This window comes from Synchiropus splendidus, chromosome 7, assembly GCF_027744825.2.
Source record: "Synchiropus splendidus isolate RoL2022-P1 chromosome 7, RoL_Sspl_1.0, whole genome shotgun sequence".
Classification (NCBI taxonomy): domain Eukaryota; kingdom Metazoa; phylum Chordata; class Actinopteri; order Syngnathiformes; family Callionymidae; genus Synchiropus; species Synchiropus splendidus.
This window is the reverse complement of record NC_071340.1, coordinates 15422520-15443520: the sequence shown is the minus strand read 5'-3', so window position 1 is coordinate 15443520 and position 21001 is coordinate 15422520. Positions and strand designations below refer to the sequence as shown.

Genomic DNA, 21001 nt, shown 5'->3' with positions numbered 1-21001 from the left:
GTCCAATATTCTGATGTGACTCTTGCTCCCGGTTATACGCTTCACTCCGGCAACTCAGACTGTGTTCAACCTTTTGCAGTCAATGCCTGATGGAGTTTGACATCCCTGCTTTAGGTAAAGGTCGACTTTATTAGTCTCCAGCGGGAGATTCTTCTGTAGCAGCAGCATAAACTGCTGTATAGAAAAGCGACCATTTTCCCTGCATTAATACAACACATTAAGGAGGGTTATAGTGCTCGGCTGATACCTGCTTTGACAAGAAGCGACCAACAATGGGGAGTAGGTGTTTAAAAAGCTGGCTACAGCTGGAGAAAATGATCACGTTTTAGGCTGCGGGTGTTTCAAGCTGCCACTGCAGGAGGTTTCCTGGGCGTTCACCGTCGCTTGCAGGAGGTTGGAGGAGACGTCGATTAAAGCTCTCACTCAACAGACTCACCATTTCATTTATTCTTTGTCAAAAAAAAAAAAAAAAAACAAACAGTTGTGCACTGAAGTGAATGGTCCACAACTCATGTTTGAATTGTCTGTGTGGATGAAATGAGGCTGTGGAGCCACAGTAGTTTGACAAAGCCTCACCTGCTGGGCTCCGTGTGACTTTTTAATAAAACCCATTAAGCCACGGGGTTTGACCGAGCTTAGACGGCTGAATGACAAAACCGAGGTATTTATAATGAAGCCTGTCAACACGGAAGCCAATTAGCATGTCATTAGCCAAGAGGAGAATGGGAATGTGGCGCCGCCATGATGGATGAGGGGAGGACACAGGCGAGTACAGTTGGGACCACAAAGGTGTGAAGGTGACACTGAGGGATGAGGCTGAAGAAGGAGAGTCATCCACTCGATAAGAGCTTCAGATGGACAGCAAACGTGCGTGTTATTTAAGTTGAAGAATCTTCCGAGAACTATCCGATCAATCAAAAGTCTGTTGGAAATGGTGAGTTCTAATGCCACACAATGATCAGTCATTTTGGCCTTGACACATTAGGCGTAATAACTCTTTACATAACCATGTGTGATACATGCTACCGAGAGAGAGGTTGACAGTACAGTCACTCAAAATGTGCTGAGAAATTCTTTTGACAGTGTTATTTCCTGAACGTCCTGAACTCCAGGGGCAGGGAACCTTGTTTGTTCCACTTGTGGCTTCTACTCTGTCTTTTCTGCTTCACTAGCTCTGCATTAGTAGTGCTTGTATCTCCTCTTCCCCTCGCCTGCCGCTCTCCCTCCTGTAAAGGCTGGCCTTCTCTACCTGTAGTCCAGTCAGTCGTCATCCTGCTTCAGTCTGAGTTCGACTAGGTCTGCACCCGCTGGCTGCCCTTTAGGAGCGTCCCAGGGCGAACCTTCATCATAGATAATTCAGGAGTGTTTGACTGACGCAGCTGTCTCTTTTATCACTCAGGACTTCTGACACACAAATGTGTACCCCTGTAAAAGCGGCCAGTGAAGAGCCACTTAACCTACAAACAAAACCTAGTCATAATTTAAATTCACATTTGTAGGGGCAGCTATAGATGGATTAAAAAACGGCTCATAAATTATGGATGATATTGAGTCAAGTCAAGTTACGCATAATGCATTTTGCGCTACGACACGTTGTATAAAAGATTCGCTCCATAAATGAAATGCATTTTTATTATCCTGCAGAGTGCAGTTCAGTCTCAGCTCGGCCAAAGGTACGGTGAAGCTTATTTTATGTATGCGTGAGATTTAAAATACGCATGCAATCTTCATTATCAGCAGAGGGTAATAGATAAGGCAAAAGTTAAAGGTGCTGTAGGCAGGAATTTTGGGCGTCATTGATGAATAATCTTAAATCATATGCAACTTTCAGTGGTTCATCAAAAACCCTCTCTGGCATATGCTTTGACATGTTTTGAAAAATACAGAAATTCTTTCACTGTATTCTCCAGGTATTGCAAAAGCGTGTTCCCGTCACTTCAAGCACTGTGACCAGTTGTAAGCCATGCAACAGAGAGGGGAAGATAAGACTTCGAACAGAGAAAGATCAAAAAGGTATCAGATCAGATACTCGGCAAAAATAATCCAAAAGCATTCGTGGTACTTTTCTGAAATGGAGAGAACTTTGGTATTGTCTTGGTCTGGCAGCTCTCCTGGTGAGCAACCAGGTTAACATGCTGGAACATTTCTTTGTTGTATTGTATAGCAAGGATATGTACATCATGGTAGTAGGTAAAAAGCAGCTAGCGATCTGTTATCTGATGCGAACGTGGGCCCAGTTTGTTTACATTGGAAGACAAAGACAAAGGAAGACAAAGTTGCGCCTGAGGAGCGATCAGTGGAGAAGCAGTGATGGTAGTGAGTAAAGTTATGTGCCTGAAACCTGCAGTGCCTTTGAGCAAGACCTCGCTTGGCAAATGATAGTGGGGCAAAGTTACATGTCTGATCAGTTACTGTGTCTGAATCATGGTCATGATTGCTTGGCAGCGACTGGAGGATCACCTATACTGCATGATCTACAGGTCTCCACTGGAGGTAAGGCGCTGAGGCAAACACTTTTGACAGATGTCTCCTGGGGTCCTTAAGCTGTACAATCATTTTGAATAAAAAAGAATAAATTAAACTTGACATCGCAAATGGGAAGTTCAAAATTTCCCACTAGATCACATGTCTTCAATTCGGTCTTCAGAGGACTTGAGTTGAGGAACACTCATCTAGGGCTTTGTATTCTCCGATCTCCTCTGATTCATTAGAATTGTAGCTGAAAGGATGAAAATTGTGTCGTCAGAACATCAACAATGGCATCCGTGGATAACTCACTCAGTTTCAGGTTGGAACTGTTCGCTTGTTTGTAAATAAAAGGAAAAAAATAGAGGCCTCTTGAGTTCATCTCGGCATCGCATGAGGATGCCAAGAACTGTATTTTGAGCAGAAAAAGTGAAAGTAGACACAGGTTAAGTTGCCGTGAGCGTGAGTTAACTCGGCACACTCAACTAGATGGCTGGACAAAACTTCTTGTCAATGAGAACAACAGGCCTTGACAACATCTTTTTGTTGAGAAACCTTTTCAGGCGACAGATTGAAATACAATAAAAGCTGAATCCAAATCTTGAAATCCTGTTCTCAAAGGTGCAACCAACATTCATCTGGAAGCAGCTATAACAAGAATGAGTGTTCTGGTAAGTTACTGAGGAGCACTCCATTAAATACTGATGAGGAGGTGTCACAACTCAGTGAAACTTCAGTTTGAGGCGTTCTGACATGAGGGAAGCGTCTACCTTCAGGCCTGAGTTCTTGCGCATACGCAGACGTCCCATCCACATGTCCGTCAAGAGCATCTGACTGCAGGTGTGAGCGATGAAGTCTCTATGCTTGGCTGCTACAGCCAGCTGCAGGCAGGTGGCGTTGCTCCAGTTCTTCAGCTCGTACGTCAGCAGCTTCATGGCCATCTGCTCGTCCTGTTTATACGACTGGTCGAGAAGCTCCACTGCCAGCTGGCCAAACTCTCTAGGAAATGATATGCAACACATATCACAAACGCACACGGTGACAGCAACACAGTGTTTCTTTTTTATCATTGCATGGCAGAACGATTGAATGCTGGTGCAGATAAACACTGAGTATTGATTTCATTTCAAGAGCAGAATCCAAACAAACCATTTCAAAGAAGGAAGTCGTGAACACAGCTCTGTAATTACAGCCTTCCGACAATGGATTTGCAAATATGAACTCAAGTTTCTGCACAAATGTGTCTAACTTGGAGTGAGTCATGAACAAAAACGAAGCAAACAGTTTATGTGCTAATTTATTTCCTTGGTTTCGCATACATTTCTGCGCCAGTTCATTACTGTGATGGACTCATTAGAATTTGGTCATTTCCATCACTGCAATTGCATCGAGGCGAGAGCAGTAATAGGACACCATTCATCTCAACAGACCAGAGTTTACATTTGTTCAGTCACGGAACTGAAAAACGAAGACTCGAAAAGCTAAAAAAATATTCCTGTCTTCAAGAAAACTTGTATGTGACTAGTCTTGGTGTTTGAGTTACACACGTCATCATGAAGACTTCAGCTTTCTATCACAAACTGTGGACATCAGGGATGGACAATTCAATTCCTTTAGGGGCCACATTATATACTCTGAAGGGCTTTCAAGACAAAAGACAGAAGGGTTGATGGAAAATAAACTTGAATGTGGCTTAAAATGTTACAACCTATGATTTAAGATTTTACCTAACCTATTATAAAATAAGAAAAAGTGCAGTTACACAAAGGTTATTTAATACAACGCACTCTTTCAGAATCATTCACAAGAAACAGCTTTTAAAAGAAACGCAAAATAAAAACAAAAAAAAAAAGCAAAAAGCTACATCTGGTCCACATTGTGTGAATGAGCAGTGAGAAAAGGAAAAGGTCAGGGAAAGCAGGACAGAATGAGAGGGAGGCAGGAGGAAGAGTGAAGGTGAGGCAGTAGAGGTACAGAAGAGTAATGGACGGAGATCAAAAGAGGTGAAGAAGAGAGTGCAGACAGGGTGGTAAAGGTGGAGATGACTGTCAGGGGTGATCTGTGACAGAAGAGAGGCAGCTAGAGTCAAGGGGAAGCTCTATAGCAGTGACTCTTAACCATAGAGCAGGGGCCCATGGTTGGGCTGTGAGCGCCTCCTAGAGGGCCGCTAAAATTTTTTGTTCTACACCTCTGGGCTATGAGGGCCGCGAGAGACTCAGTTATAATACAGGCACGTATGGTGGCAGTGGTGAGTCATTGAATTGACTTGACAGCTGCAAATCTGTGATGTTTAACAACAATGGAAAAAACAGAAAAGATGATGAAGAAAGTGATGCCGCCCCCCAACAGGAAAAATTGTTCATGAAAGCAACTATTGAAGCAGTTTTTAAAAATATTCCGAACATTTTCTGGTGATACTTTCAATTCCACTTACTTATATCTCCCATGGAGTTTAAATAAAATGTATTATTTTTATGTTATGATATTTAGACATGGATTTATTATATTTATTTATTCAGAATTGTATTCAGTTTTTCCTCAACAGTTTGCATCAAGTGTATTTCTTTCCTTTTTTCTTCAGTAAATTTGATGTATAAGACTTGGACCTGGTTCTACCACTGGTTGGACTTTTCGATGACAAATAAATATCTTTGCAATGATCACATAGTTTCATGTAATTCCACAAGGTTATTTTTTACGTGTAAATAGATTAAATATGGTTATTGATCACAAATGAAATCAAGAGTAATGAATCAGTTCTATTACTTGAATGGGCCCCGGGCTCATTTGTTCTGGGAAAGGTAGAGGCCCAAGATAAAAAAGGTTCAGAACCCCTGGTCTGTAGGACACTAGTGAGACCAGACCGTCACCTTTTGACATTCAATAATGGAGATCAGTGCACCCTTTCGTTTAACATGCCTTCCATTGTTATAATCCATCCAAAAGTAACTATTGAAAATTGACATCCAGTCATGTGTAGATGATTTGGTAAAGCATTTGTGGTTTACAATATTAAAGCGAGTTGCCTTCATTAACAGACAGCTGTTCACATGATAAAACTAAAGCACATTTAAACTTCTATTGTTTTGTTCATGCCACTTCATCCCAGAAGAGTCTGGAGCTCTGTGAAATGGGTCACTTCCAGGAGAGACTGTGCAGTGTTGCTCAGAAAATCTCTGTCTAGATGTCGACCAGATGTTTGCATCTATCATTGTGTGTGTGTGTGAGATCATTGTGTGTGTCACCCACCTGGAGTTGTGGTTGAGCTCCTGCGAGATGTCGTCCACCATGTCATTCTCAGACGCTTCGTGTGCCATCGCCTTGCACAGCTTGCAAGCCACCAGAGCCTTGGCCATGGCCTCTTCACCATGCTGCCAGAAGAACAGCGCCATCTTCTGACGCTTCATGAGCACGGCCCAGACCATCAGCTCGTGGAAGGGGAAGGGGAAGTGGTTGATTTCCGGGTCATCCAAATCGATGTCCACCTCTTCCTCTCGTTTCCGTTTGGTTTTCTGACGGCCTCTGCGGATCGGCATGTCGTCCTGGTAGGAACCCAAGCATTTCACGAGAAAGATTTAAAGGCTCTTCATGAACAGGGCAGAAGTTTGGTATTCAGGTAGAGAACGTTGAAATATTGGGTTCAGAATTTTCTATAATTTTATGGACAATTTCAAAATGTCTTTCAGAAATGTAATGGTTCTGTGGAGTCAAGCCTGAAACAGAAATGAGGAGAACTCTGGGACACCTAAAATGAAGCTGCCTCCATTGATGAAATGCTGAAAACTTTTCGTCTACAGCAGACCGCACTCACGCAACAGTGCTGCTGATATGTTGTCGCGGTGCACCCTTAAGTCTCAGTCAACGTGAATCAATAAGGAAGCAACATCATCTCCACCTCCAGGGACAACGAAACACCCTGTGCATCCAATGTATTGAACATTCTCTAATAGGATTCCACGCTGTTGCAAGTGTACAGGGTGTAATTACAGTAGCTCTCCTTCAAATCTTACACCGATGGTTTGCATATCACGAGATCAAATCTTTATGGCTCACATCTGAGGAAGCTTTAGAAACAATAGTCAGTCCGTCAGTCATGCTGCACGGTTGAATTAATTGAGTAAAGCTGATTCTGAGAGTCAATACTTAAGACACACACACACACACACATATACAAGACCAATACTGGGACACTCACCTCCATCCCAAGAAGTTTCAAGGCTTTGGGCTGGGAGAAAACATGCAAAGGCAATGGTGAATGTATTGTATTTAAACAACAACTCAGCACAGATTTATACGTAGGTGACACACGATCAGAGAGTTTCGCTACATAACCCACAATGAGCGATCTGTTGCTCACAGCCTCACGTGCATTGTGCTGTTCATGCATGAACCGATGTATGGCGTGTAGCTGTATTAAGGCAGGGCTCGTATGAATTATGCACTCGAGTGCCATCATCTGAGCTGATAAAAATAGAGTGGATCTCCTGTGGGGATTTTTAGATCTTTTGTGAGGCGATGTAAATATGTGTTTAGACAATGTGTTGTATAAAATCAAACTGTCACTGTTGTTGCAAGCTCAGAGTTTGCCCACAAGAAACATGTGCCTACCAGTAACATATCTCGAATGACTTCACCATGCTATTTTATTGGGTTCATGCATTTATCAAACCGACATCCTTCATTCATGTGAACTGTAATGTCACAGGAAGCCACGTGAAAACAGGATGCTGATCAGATTGATTTCATATCATGTTTCATTTGTAGCACGGTGTCGGAGTGAAATTATAAGTGGAATAATTCCATTATGACTGCAACAGCGCCGCTCCGGTGGCAGGCTCCGGAGCTCTCAGCGATTGGTAGGTTTTTGCTGCAGAAAGCAGTGTGGATGGCTGCACTCAGAGGTGGCAGACGGAGCACTGGTGCCGCTGGATTCTAATGAGCGCCAGCAATAGATTCACTGTTTTTGTTGTTGCGCTTTTGGATTGGTTAGTTCTCTAATGGTAGTGTCAGTAGCACTGGTGGCGCTCGGTGAAGTATATCATGACGTAATGAGTGGAGCAGGATTACAAATTGTAAAAGCTGTAACTGTGTTTGTTGCAGCAGTATCCATGGGAGCCACTGAAGAAGTTCCTCCAGCAGCAGAAAAAATGAAAAGCTGAAGCAACAGTCTTTGTTCCATGTCGCTGTTGTCGTAACAGTAGCATTACCAGTGTTATACAACTGCATTCATGCAGGCCTAATGAGGTCAGAGCTAAACTACAGAAGCATTGATACTTTTTTCATCGTTCAATACCATAATTCTAAATATAACATCTGAGTTATTTTTTCCTTTTTGTTATTTTATTTCTTCTTTTATGGTTAACACATACTGAAATGTTCACTTATATTAGATTATTATACTATTAGTTGTCCCTCAAAATAAATGTAGATGAAATAGTAAAACAATTCCAGATGTTTATGATGTATATTGATGTGTAAACTGTACAGTATATGAAAGACAATTATATACAACCACATTTTAATGTTATAATATCATTTTTTTCCTATTAACTCCTTGCTATTTTCATAAAATAAATATTTTCATAAAAAACACTTAAATCAATGGCACAACTTTTTTCTTCTGTCCATGTCTTTTGGCTTTATGCCCCCAACAAGAATGTGGGGCCCTTAAAAATGTAGTTTTCCACCCCTGATCAATAATGCCGTAATGGTACCAGTAGACGCATTAATATAATAGAAGGAGAAAAGATATCACTACATTTATTAAGTTGGTCGTAGTAAAGTTGGTATAGAAATAATGGTGAATTACCATTGTAATAAATGTAAAGTTGCTGAAAGTTGTAGTAGTATATGTCCCAGTACAAAACATTGGTGGACGTATCAGAAGTACGAAACAGGCAGGATATAAAGTAGACCAACAAAAGCAACAGGAGTGGTAGTAAAAGCAGAAGCAGTATTGGTGTTGTTTGGTTGTAAGTGAACAAGCAGTAATAATAGTTGTTAGCAGTAGCAGTGGCAGCAGTAATAAAGTCAAATATGAACTCTCAAATAAATAATGAATTGTATCCAGATTGATGATGGCACACAAGCAAATTTCACTAAATATGTTTTAGAATTTTGGCAAAAACAACATCATTTCTCACCCGTTTTGGTCCAAATAGGTTGTGGTACAGGGTCCTGAATCTTTTCCTGGTGTAGTTACACCGGTATGCTCCCCCCATCAAGTATTCAATAACCAGTCCGATGTCTATGAGGCTGATGCGGTAGTCCGGCGGGAGGTTTCCCTACGAAGCCACAGAACATGCTCCATAAGCCATAAAACAAAACCGAGACCAAGAAAAAAAGAAACAAATCTCACTGTCTCACACAAAAATGGACATCAAACTTTTTTTTTTTTGGCAAAAAAAAGTAAAACATGATTATCTGATTCACCTTGAAGTAGATCCAACTGAACCCTGGATATTCTCGCTTGGAAAGAACACACAATGTCAGTGAAAAGACCGTTTTTAGGGGAATGAAGGAGAGGGGATACTAGAAACATGAAACTCTCAGACAAGATCTTTTGCTTTGCGCAATTTGGCTTTCACTTTTAAGGCTGAAATATATCCTTTTTATCATGGGGTGAACTATGTTTGACATTGCAGTGTGTTAAAACGATAATAGATTACATCCGGCGTCTGTTCTTCGAATGACATTGGCTCTGAAAATCCTCAAAAAACTGTGAGAAAAGATGAATAATGTAATATCGAGTGGACAGGATTGACGGAGAGAATATCATTCAAGAGACAATGATATCAGCAGAAATGAGGATGATTTTGAAAGATTTGCATTAAGGGCTAGAATAAGATCTTATCTGAGAGGTCGAATGAAGTCCTGGATAGGAGCTAGACCAAGCGGTAATGACTCATTATAAGAAAGGGCAATATCATGGGGTACAAATGGATTTCACTACTGAAGGGCAGAGCGGGATTAAAAGCATTTTCACGTGAGGAATTTAGTCGAGTCAAACCCCCACCACCCCGGATCCTGCAGTCATTAGCCGGTCTCCTACTGTGAGAGCATGAGGGGTTTTCACCCAAACCCACCTACGAACCGCGGTAATTTCCTGACCAATGCACGGGGGTGATAAAAAAATTTAAAAAAAAAGAAACAGATCTTTTATCTAAATCTTCAAATCGCTCCACTAGATCCACAGCGATTAAAAAAAACGTAACCCAAAAAATGGCGTTGAAATGTAGGTTGCTCTGTTTCATTGTTTTACTGCTTGCTCAAGCAAATGATACAGAACGTGTTGGAACTATAGTCAGGAGGTGAGAAGTTTACCCCAACCGAGCAACCTGTTCCGTAGCATTGGTTGAGGTGTAAGATTTAGATATATTTGTAAAGAAGTCAAAAAATAAACAAGTATCACAATAGAATGCAACATTTCTTGGTGAGGTGGTTGAAGGATAAAGCTGCCACAACTATGGCTTGCAGTGTGTCAGTGGTGCATTGTTGGTTTACAATTGTGGTAGAGGCTGAAATTTATACACCAACTGAACAGACTATGAAAGAATAAAATAGGTTTGAATACATCCGAGTACTTATTTTATTTTATTTTTTTATACTTGAGTAGACAGCTAAACAAAAGGTACATTGAAAAACACCCCAACTCAGTTATTGTTGTTCTTATTTATAAACTAATAAACCAACGCTGGTGATCTAAATGAATATATCAGGGGATATTTGCCAAACTCAAGGCCTAGTGTTGGGTTCCAATGAATTTGTTTTTATTTATTTATTACCTACAATTTATAAAAGTATGTGTATGTGTATATATATATATATATATATATATATATATATATATATATATATATATATATATATACTACATGCATGTTTCATCGCGATAAATTGATTCAGTGCTAACATTAACCGTCCAAAATTATTAATTAAAAACTAAACCCCCAAATGAGTCAAAATGCAGTTGTAATGTATTTCTTACATGCATAATTATCTTCTACCGCTAACATCTTGCTAGGCGTCGCCTTTCGTGGTCCAGCCCCTGGCACTGTGGACCACCCTCATCCAGATCTCACTGCTCTCATAGCATAGTTTTCTTATCAAGTATTAACCAACCTTACAACCCTACTTTGCCAAGTTATCTCTGACTGAAGATATTCTGTAGGATGGCGGCCGGTTCTTTCATTGTCTTCGCTTTAAAGCCGCAACATAGAAGCAAACCTCCGCACAGATCATAATCGGATTTCTCCTAAAAACACAAGCTAATTGCGGGGTAACACCTGCTCCGAACCGCAGTGTAAATATAGTATAATTGACAGTGTCGCTTCAAGCTCTACAGCGCAGGATGATAACATTACACAGATAACATTGTGAGTCACCCACAGGCAACAGCTTATTTGCATCAGATAATAGCAAAGCAATGACAACAACATGGTGGCGTCCATGTAGCACAGCTCTACCAAACAAGGCGCTGCCGGTGTCTTGCATATGAATGAATGGTTGGTTTCACAGTCGGCAGGTGAAGAGGCAGGCAGTGCAGCACCAGTGTTCCAGCAGCAAGTCCCCGCGGACTATTACTGTAATCACTAATGCGCTAATTAATGAACAGCTCACTGAGCTAATGTGGGTTTTGCTGACCTCAACATCACCCACCCCAGCAGAGGGATCCCACCAAATCGCCATGCAAACATGGGCTGAATGTAAATTCCCAGCCAAGGCTCTGGCCCTGGCTACTTCAATGCATTTGCTTGCTCGAGGCTATGACTATAAACAAATACAGTGATGCGCATGTAGGAACATTCAATTCACAATTGGGCCTCGACAATCCACACACTCACTCACACACACAAAAACAGCATTGCTGACAGACTCTTGGACGATTAATGTCAGTCAAAATAAACACGTAACCACCAAATATTGTGTTCACCAAAACATCTGCCGTGACCCAGTGATGTCACAGGAACGGTGACTTCTTACGGTGGTTCTTAATAAAGAAATGCAGCAGGGAAAAAAAAGTTACTCCCTCATAAGTTCCGCCCAAATATTTAGATATCTAAGGGGCATTTGTTCGTGTGAGAATTGGTTCGTGTGAGAATTGGTCCGCGAGCAACATGGGAACTCCTCCAACCATTAGCAGCAGAAACGTAAACACGATGTCTGAGCGTCCCACAGTAGGACAGTTTGTAATTGTTATGGGTTGTTAACAAATACAAAAACACGAAATAGCCTTGTTATTCCATTTGATATTTCATACACCGGAAGCGAAGCGGCAGCACATTTTTGTCACAGTAGACACATTAAAGTTGATGATTTAAGTGACAAAGTAACCCAGCAACGACAACTTTTTTGTGACACAGTAGGTGCCCTTTTTTCCGGCTTGAGCACCAGAGCCCCCCAAGATGTCTGAATGAGGGAGCCCTCGGTTTTCTGTGTCATATAATAACAAAACACGGTTTGGAATAATGTAGTTACTGGAATTTACTTTAGAAATGGAAGAAGGAAGTGCTGTGGCCTCCAGCTGTTTACACTCAACTTTACTGTGCTGCGCACGTCACAGTAGTTCAGTTAAGATTAAATGGTCTGTTCTGTTCTGACTGTTCTGGCCAGCCATTATTTAACTGCCCATGTATATGAACGTGTTCGATCCACCTGTTTACAAACTTAACTCTCTGCACAAGAGCTGTGTGTATGAATAATTACAGTTGGAACTCAAGTATCAGCGCAAGCAGCACTTGGCGGATAGGAAATGCCTGACTGAGTCAGATCAAGAATTTATCAGTTATACCGAAACACTGATGCCCTGATAAAGGAACAATGGAGATACGCATCACAATTGCAACTTTGTGGAGCAGATAAGGGTCTGAATAGATCTTCCTATGTTCTCTAAGTCAATGGGAAAGGTCCAGTTCTTAATCATTTACTCATCATGACAATGCTGAGCGGAAGCCTCGGAAATACACATTGACAGCACAAGATAGCTCTGCAGACAAGTGCTCCCATGACAAAGGTCGGCACCTTTAATGGTTCCAAATAGAAAGATGGGAAAAGGTCCTGAGAGCAACCTGATCAGCCAAATATAATAGGATTAGGGAAAAAAAAAACACATTTTATAGTCTTAACCAACTTAGGAAAGCCATCTAGGAGCATCTTTACAAAATTCAACCAGAACATATCTTCTTACAAATAGAGTTATGGCCTTCACTTTTGGGCAGGACTATAAATCAACCAGACGTTCAAAAAGCACGGGGGAAAGTAAACACTGAAAATGAATGGAGTACTTTATATTCAGAGCTGTTCCTTCTCAGTTCTGTGGATAAAACAAGGTTTGCTTGCAATGTTCCTGAATGCCTGAGAAAAACAGCAGCATGAGTGAGCCGTAGAAAGTGAAATAAACAGGAGCTATGAGAGGGATGGCGGTCGTGCACAGCTCTACGCAGCCACTGCAGCCCATAACTCCAGCTGAAAGAGATCTAATTGCAGTTCACAGCATCTACTCAAAAATGTCATCAAAACAAATAGATGCAAACGAAAGGCACCACAATAAAAAGCAACTTAAACGCTACATAATGCGACGCCACTTTAATGTTCACATTAAAGCAGACATTCCCGTGTACCACTGCCACACAGCTGGGTGATGAGGCGACTGTACCTTTTTGACGTCTCTGACAAGGTGGTAGAGCGTGTTGGAAGGTCCATGTCTCTGGAGGGTTGAAAAGACGGGTCTTTTTATTTTTTAAACTAGATTGCATATTATAGTACGCTTGGTGTAGTAATTACCGTGTTGTAGAGTTCCTCCAGTCTGGACAGAGTGAGAAACCGGTGCATGCTGACTCCATTCTCTATCAGAAGTTTGACAAAGTCCACTCTGTCCAGTACTAAAGCGTCCAGCATGGCCTGCTCCAGCGAACCAACCTGACACACAGGAGATCCAGAAAACACACACGGTATTTTCACTTCTTTGGTTGTGCATTACTCAATGTAAATAAATGTTTTCTACGGATAACCAATCTTGTTTTTCTCCTCTACATTATCATCATTCATGGGGTTTCCATTAGAATGTTTCAACATTTTTATCGAATTTAGGAAAATGCGCCAAAAGAAGTGCGACTTTATTGCTGTTCTTTTGTCGTTACGTTGACTGCTACTATTGAGAGGAGAGTGCGCCACGAGATGATGTCATCAGCGAGTGTCTCTCAGCCACAAAGTAAACAACACGCTCGGCTGACATTTCTTTGCTGTTTCCCATCCAGAATGGCGACACCCACACGGAGCTGAACATTTTGCTATCATAATCCTTGCAGTTTCAAAACAGTGTGTCTGTGACTTGAGAAAATAAAGGTTCGCTCAAAGTATTAAACTTGTGGTTGCGACTGCTTGCTTCTCCGAAACAACCGTGCACTGCTTATAGTGACAGAGTAGTGGAAGATTTTGTGTTAATGTTGACAATAACCTGAACAGCTGTTGCCAAATGTGCACTAATGTGCAGAGCGCCAGTATTGTTTGAAGTGGCGACTTACAGGTCGAGAGCCGAGGCTGACGGGACTATGACATCATTGTTTATCCACAAAACCTCATTATTTCTTTGTATAAATACACATTAAATTTATATGATTTTTTTTTGCAAATATTCAGTCTTTTTTTTGTAGTGTGTAGCATTGCCATTAAAGTTTAGAGTCACAATTTATAAAAATTGGAATAAGAATAGGTGGATGGAAACCCCAGCTTCTCCCTTCAGCATCTCACCCTGTTCTCTGCTTCCTCTTCTCTCAAACCTACAAACCTCCTGTCCTCCTTCACCATGGCCTTCCTCTCCACCTTCTGCCTGGCAGTTCCAACCTCAACATCTTCCTGCCAATGTACTGTCTATCCCTCCTCTGTACATGTCCATGTGTGTAAGCAAACACCACACACTAATATCACTCATTTACTCACAGGCCACTGTTGTCCGTAGATGAAGATCTGACTGCGGGCGATGTCCACTCTGTTCCATGCCAGTGCTAAACTCAACTGGTCCGGCGCTGAGGCGTTGGCACCTGACAGAGAAACAAATTCAAAGCGTATACAAAAAGGCCTGACAACACCACTTGAACTTGAAAACACGCCACTTGTAAACTTGAAATGCTGCAGCAGGTACCAACACTGGAGAATGTGATTAGTGCAGTTCAGAAGAGAACAGAGTAATTGGAGACATGGAGCTTTCTGAAAATACAAAATTCAAACACATTGCAAATTGTGATGGAGTCAAACTCATTTCCGCCGTGCTTGAAGGTGTTTTGTAAGAGCAAGGTTGGAACACAAACTTGGCCTTGTTAGCGTTTGGCACATCAAGCACTGATCACTGAGTTGGAGACGTAGATCTCTGTTGCAGCTGGTGCGTTTCATTTTCTCAAACATTTTAAGCGGCCAAAACGTTTTAAGCTTTCTGTTTCACCACTTCAAATTAAGGCTAGTTCTGACCTGACCTGACACCGGCACAGATTCACACAAAAATTACATAGTGACAAAGCACAGGAGCTTTAAATCTAGTTTGCTGCAGATTGTCTAATGTCAGCGTGTCAGCTGAGAAAACACATTTTCTTCTTCCAGTATTTTTAGAAGTATTTGCATCAGATGCAGGCAGAGATGCTAACACTCAATACGGTCCTGCATAACACCCCAAATCAAATGTGCTCCTTCTCGGTAATCGCTCGCTTCACTCGCACTCTGTTGCACCTCTGTTGTGTAACTGTGTTGGAAATGGAAATTCTTCATTTAAATTACAGACTGAATGCCGCTCTGCCGCATGACACGTAGGTTTTGTTATGTTCAGTTTTTGAGCTCTAATAATGCTATTGTCTGCATCATGTTCAGTTCATATTGCAAATGTCCCATTGCAAAAAAACTACACGGTTTCTAGAGAATGATTGTGATCGATCGAGGGTGGGGAGTTCTGTGAGTCGGGAGAGACTCAGAGTAGAGCCACAGCTTCTCTGCGTTGTGTCAGTTGAGGTGGCTCGGGCATCTCATGAGGATGGATGCCTCTCTTTGGAGGGGTTTCGAGCACGGCCAGCTGGGAAGAGACTGAGGGGTCGCCCCAGGTATATCTCTTCTCTGGCTTCCAGTCGGACTTGGTGGATGTTGCCTGAAAGAAGGGCGTTTGGCGCGACCTATTGAAGCTGCTGCCCCCACGACCCGGCAACAGATAGAAGAGAAACGTCCAAGGCATGATAAAATTGTAATCCGCCAGGGAGAGAAAGCCGATGGATGTGTGTCCTTGAAGGAGAAAAGGCAAAACAAAGGAGCTATATGCCAAAATTTGCCTCCAATAATATAGAGAAAGTTGTTGTAATTCTCCACCACTTTAAAAGCTATTCAATGAATACACAATTTGTTGCCCTTTTGGAGACTCCATCCCAACATCCAGGACCATCTAGGAGTTTTGTCATCACTCATTTTTTGCTTCAGATTTTATCAGTCAAAGCTAATAATATTTCTGTTCACATGAAAAATAAAGGAATATTGGCATTAAATGTACATTGAAATTGGCTCACAGTTATATTTGAAACATACTGCGGAGATTTTAAAAAGACAAATTTATCGTGACAGATTTCTCACTTCAGCGTACAGATTTATGTCTGTTTCACTCAACATAAAGTTTAAACTTTTTTTAACATGCTGTTGTGCTGCCTCATCAGCCACAAATGAACTTTTCATCCCCTCTCCTCATTAATAATTCACCTGAACAGAGGGAGTCATCTCCCCGAATGGGGAAAAATACCCTAACTATTTATCACAGTTTTCTTAAAAAATGGTGTTTTCTATAAAACGCCATAATCTCTTGGGTGTGTCATTTTTAATGCGTGCGAATTTAAACTCCAATGTCGGTGCAGCTTAATGTCAGGAGTTTATTAATGAGACGCCGACCTCACTAATAAGCACTTTACTGGAGATATGTGTGCATTTAACATCTGGGCCAGCGTGTATTATTAAGAGGCTGTTACTGTACACCACTTTCCTGCAGGACGGTTGCTATACATCGACAGACTGCGGGTCATGAATTATTCCAAACTCTTTTCTTTCGTCTTGTTTCTTAAGCTGCACTCGCTCCGATTGTTTCTGAAGCAGCTGCGTGGAACACAAAATGAAGACACAAACCCAATATTCTCAACGGGAGATTATGACAGGTCGTATTTTCCACTGGATGGAGGACTTTCCTATTGGATGTCACTGCTGGTTAAAATATGTGAGTGCAGTCTACAGTGCTGTAGGATGACAAAACATCAGCGCCCCGCATGAGTTTCTATTTTCCTCAAAGTGATATCTCCGCAGGATCGCAGTTTGTCTGACTGGCATGTCCCCCTGTCAACAGGAAGTGGATTGATTAGGCTGCAGTGGAAGAGAATATATTAGCTGGTCCCAGAACACTTGAGTGACAGCTGCAGTTGTAGAATGGTGAAACGCGGTCGAACACTGAAAGCCTTGCCGGCATGGTTTGAGTTCGAGGTACAGTTTAAGAGGTCAGCAGTCCATCACAAGTCCAAGACAGAAACCAAAACAAGGCGTGACCTTTGTGTGGCCCTCTTTAGAAACTAAAACTAAATTAAACCGTTTTTAAAGTTTGTTTCACATTTAAAACACAAAGGAATTTAATGGTTAGTTTTAGTCCTTCATGTTGAGGTTACTGGAAGGCGGAGCTTGTCTAAGCAACATGAAATACGTGGCAGGGGACACCCATGAATTCAAAACATTCTCTCACCTAATGAGTCAAATATTGACTATTTTCAAGTGGACGTCTACGTCACTCGCCATCTGTGTTGCATGTGGACGCAATACTGTAGGGGCTCCATTGTAGCATGTTTCACTAAGATGAAGGATGGAGGATGAGACAGGCTGGACTCCATTGAAATCCCTATGCGTCAATGTGCAGAATGACTTCGGCGTCAATGTCAGACGCAAAAGTCAACTTGAAAAAAGTGTTGAATATTGTTGAATGTTGAAATATTTGTGTAGTACTGAAGAGTTTCAAGAACACATTTGCAAGGGGCTGGATTTTTTTTTTTGTCAAGAAAATTCTGTACCACAGCTGCGATGAATTCCCAAGTTAAAAAGAAACCCATTAAATATTTTGTTTGCAACACAAATGTCATCGTTAATTTGCATTATTTCCTCTGTGTTCTTGAACATTATGAGTTCTGGCCAACTATTTTGACTTTTTTCCATGTATGGAGTCATGGTGTCTCACCACTTATTAATTCTTTTGAGAACAACAGAATGACAAGATCGTCTACTGCAGGTGAGGTAAAAATAAAATACATTTTTTTTTCAAGTTGACAGCTACTTAAATGCTGCGTTTATTATTGAGTTTGGTCTTGACTCACACTACGCACACCTACAGACGATTTTCAGTCAATGCTAGCTGGAGTCTGGGAGGAGATCAGAGAGCCACAGGAACACGTGTGCACAGGCAAAACATGCAATCTCCATATATATTTGAGATCTTATTTCCATGACTCATCGCCATATGAGCCTACAGCAATTGCTAAAATATATTTTTTCCTCTCTTCAATATTCAGATCTGCAATGCAACTTTCAGACTCCAGTGCCATCAGATTCTCATCGTTGTGGTTGTACAAACAGATCCTACCACACGCACACACGCCGCGCGGCATTACAATGAGAAGATGATTGAGGGTTTAAAATTACTTTAAGGCACAAGAACACAAGAGTGACACAAGCGCATATATGTGGAGCAGAGTGATGTATGGAGCACTGACACACAGCATCTTGACTCTTTCACATAAATTATGTAAAACACATCCCTCTTGGTCTTGCCACAATCTTTTTAGCGTCTCGGTGGGAAACGTGTCCCTCTACGGAACAGTTTGTACGATAGTCGATCATTTGAACTGCGACGCTAAGCTCTCCCACAGGACTCGCTGCTTTACTTCTGGACGGGCTCGTGTGTGCATGTGAGCGTAATAGATACGCAGGACACAGAACACCAATCGAATAAATGGATCCTCTCTTTCTCCCTGAGCGTGTGGAAGGGAGGGTGTATGCAAATTGGGTGGTGAGAAAACAATAAAGCGGGAAATAAGGTCGAGGAGGATAGGGAACGATGACGACTGACTTAAATTGGTCCGTCTGACACTGGGAATTCACACTTTTTTCTGACCCAGTTATGCGTAGCGTCGCAGGTTGTATTCGCAGTTGGAACAAGTGCTTTCTGTTGTGGAGCAGTGTGATGTAGCGGCAGAGAAACTAACAAGACGATCAGGACTGCGGAGAAAATGGTTGGATGGCAATAGCAGCACGTGTTTGTATGTTAGCCTGGTTTCTTTGTGTGAGTTTCTTCCTCCCACAGTAGAAAAACAGGCAGAACTGATGGCTGATGCATTGGCGTGTGTATGAGGAAGTAGTTGTCTGCTAATGTGTGTCTGTCTGTCATGAACTGGCGACCTGTCCAGGGTGTCCCCCGGTCCTCACTGAGATAGCAAGCCACCCCCATAACCCCATTAAGGGAATAATGAATGAAGAAATGTAGTTTGAATAGATTATATACATATACATAGGCAGTATATATTTTTTTGCTATTCTGAATTGACAAATATTTGAGCGATAGATTTTTTAAAATCGGAATAATTGCAGTGTTGCCAGTGATTTAATCTGATTATTTACAATCAACATCATCAATTTTTTCAATCTCTTTTCATATAAATTAATTTTGCATAAATTATTACAATACACCAAGAAGCACATTTAAAATGTATGAATAATTATCATGTAATTTAAATTTATAATTGCCAATTATCATTATTTACTTATTTTTAAATCTGTTCTTAATTCCTATTTTATCGAGTTATTTTTGCGTTCATTTCTTTTTTTTGTTTTGTTTTGATGCTATTATGCTAACAGTGTTTTTTCTTTGTTTCAATGTCGATCGTGTTGTTGCTTTGTGGTTAATGTTTGGCTTTAATGCGATGTTTGAGAAGAAAAAAAGGTGGTCCAATCCAGTCCAATTGATTTGAACTCAATGAACAGTTCATATTTTAAATAAATAAATAAAACAATCCACACTATCGACCTGGTTTTTCCTTTTCTACTGGTGACATTTACAAAAACAAAAAAATCCTGATTATCCACACACTGCGGACAATGATCAAAATCTTGAGATTTTTATTTTTATTTTATTATTCATTGTTATTAATCCAAATGCGATAAACAGTGGGGCCTCGAAACTCAAACACTGCAAAAGTCAAACTTGAACGTGTGAGTGTTCAGGGGCCATTCAAAGAGGGAGAAGAAGGGCAGAGACATTTTGTGGTGTCTTGAACGTCTGGACTGTTTACTATGCTAGTGTTTATTTGATCACCCTGATTTTTTTCTCAACATTATTTAAATCTTAAGATGCTACCAGAGTTTAATGAAGCGCTTGCAACAGTAAAACACACTGTCCTATCTTTCACCCTGCGACGGTCCATTCCAAACATGGGGTGCGAGGCATGGGACACCACAGACTGAATGGTATTTAAGACCACGGTGAACCGGTACATTAGAGCACAGACTTCAACACACCCACCTTTGAGCAGAGCTGTGAGGATTGCCAGGTCGATGTCCTGATGACCCTCTGACCCCATCCGGAAGACAGTTATCTGCGAGGAGGTGAGACAGACACAGGGGATCGGGGTGTTACAAAGTGATCTTCCTCTGCATTGACTCCATCCCTGCTTATTGCATGAACAGGTTTGAGTGAAGGCGGTGAAAATTGGATCAAACCGCTCCTCGGGAGATACAGGTGTGAATGGATGTACGTAGTGTTCTCCTTCTCAGCCCTCAGCCGCAGCCAATAAAACCAAGTGTCACCTAGTGTACGACTTGTTCGCTGTGCAGACAGCGTGAATAGGAAATTAAATGACTTTTCTCTTTAAAAGTGAGAGCTGAACATCTGTTTCTTCTTCTCACATACCAATTTTGACTTTCAGATCCAGTGCTGGGTTACATCGCACTGACATCAGAGAGCATTTCCGATCAGCAGCCGGCTGCTATGCCTCATAAGTTCCGAGAGGAGCATCGCTTGAGAGGTTTGCCGTCAGAATGGGGGACTCCTCGTCTTCCCCTTTATCCCATCTAGGCAGGAACACTTACTCACTTCACTGCAGTGCTCATAATCAATCAAAAACAGGACTAAAGAAATATCACAGAATGGCTCAGAGGGTGATTGGATAGAGTCCCATTTGTTGAAAAATGAAATGCTCCAATGACCAGGATGGACCGTGCACCATTTGGGACTTGTGTTCGACCATATTACAGGAGCTAGTGTTCGGTCATTTATAAGGCTAGAGGGTCATAGGAAGTTGAAGAATCATTTACTACAGCTAAGATGAATGGTTAAAGCTCTACGACAAATGCATTTCAGAGGCTCGGAGGTCATCAACATTTGACAACTATATTTTAATAAGCTTTAGCTATGGCTGTCTAGCTGTTTGACTCTAAACCAGGACTGGACAAGGTGTGGTAAGCTGTAGGGTCACTGTAACATATCATTACATTA

At 41.5% G+C, this 21001-nt stretch overlaps 1 protein-coding gene across 8 annotated transcripts in view; it reads right to left on the bottom strand.

Annotated features, from left to right (window-relative positions):
* The window catches only part of trpm3 (transient receptor potential cation channel, subfamily M, member 3), a 134814-nt gene that overhangs the window by 15591 nt on the left and 98222 nt on the right, over positions 1–21001 (bottom strand). For 6 of the 8 annotated variants that reach the window (XM_053869649.1, XM_053869650.1, XM_053869653.1 and 3 more), the window contains exons 9-16: positions 20030–20102; positions 14404–14504; positions 13249–13383; positions 13121–13171; positions 8610–8750; positions 6662–6691; positions 5716–6008; positions 3237–3465 (exon numbers count right to left, since the gene is read on the bottom strand). In XM_053869649.1, coding sequence (XP_053725624.1) covers positions 3237–3465; positions 5716–6008; positions 6662–6691; positions 8610–8750; positions 13121–13171; positions 13249–13383; positions 14404–14504; positions 20030–20102 — 1053 coding nt within the window. Of the gene's footprint in view, positions 1–3236; positions 3466–5715; positions 6009–6661; positions 6692–8609; positions 8751–8898; positions 8935–13120; positions 13172–13248; positions 13384–14403; positions 14505–20029; positions 20103–21001 lie in introns of all 8 variants that reach the window. The other 2 variants (XM_053869658.1, XM_053869657.1) reach the window with 1 other exon arrangement.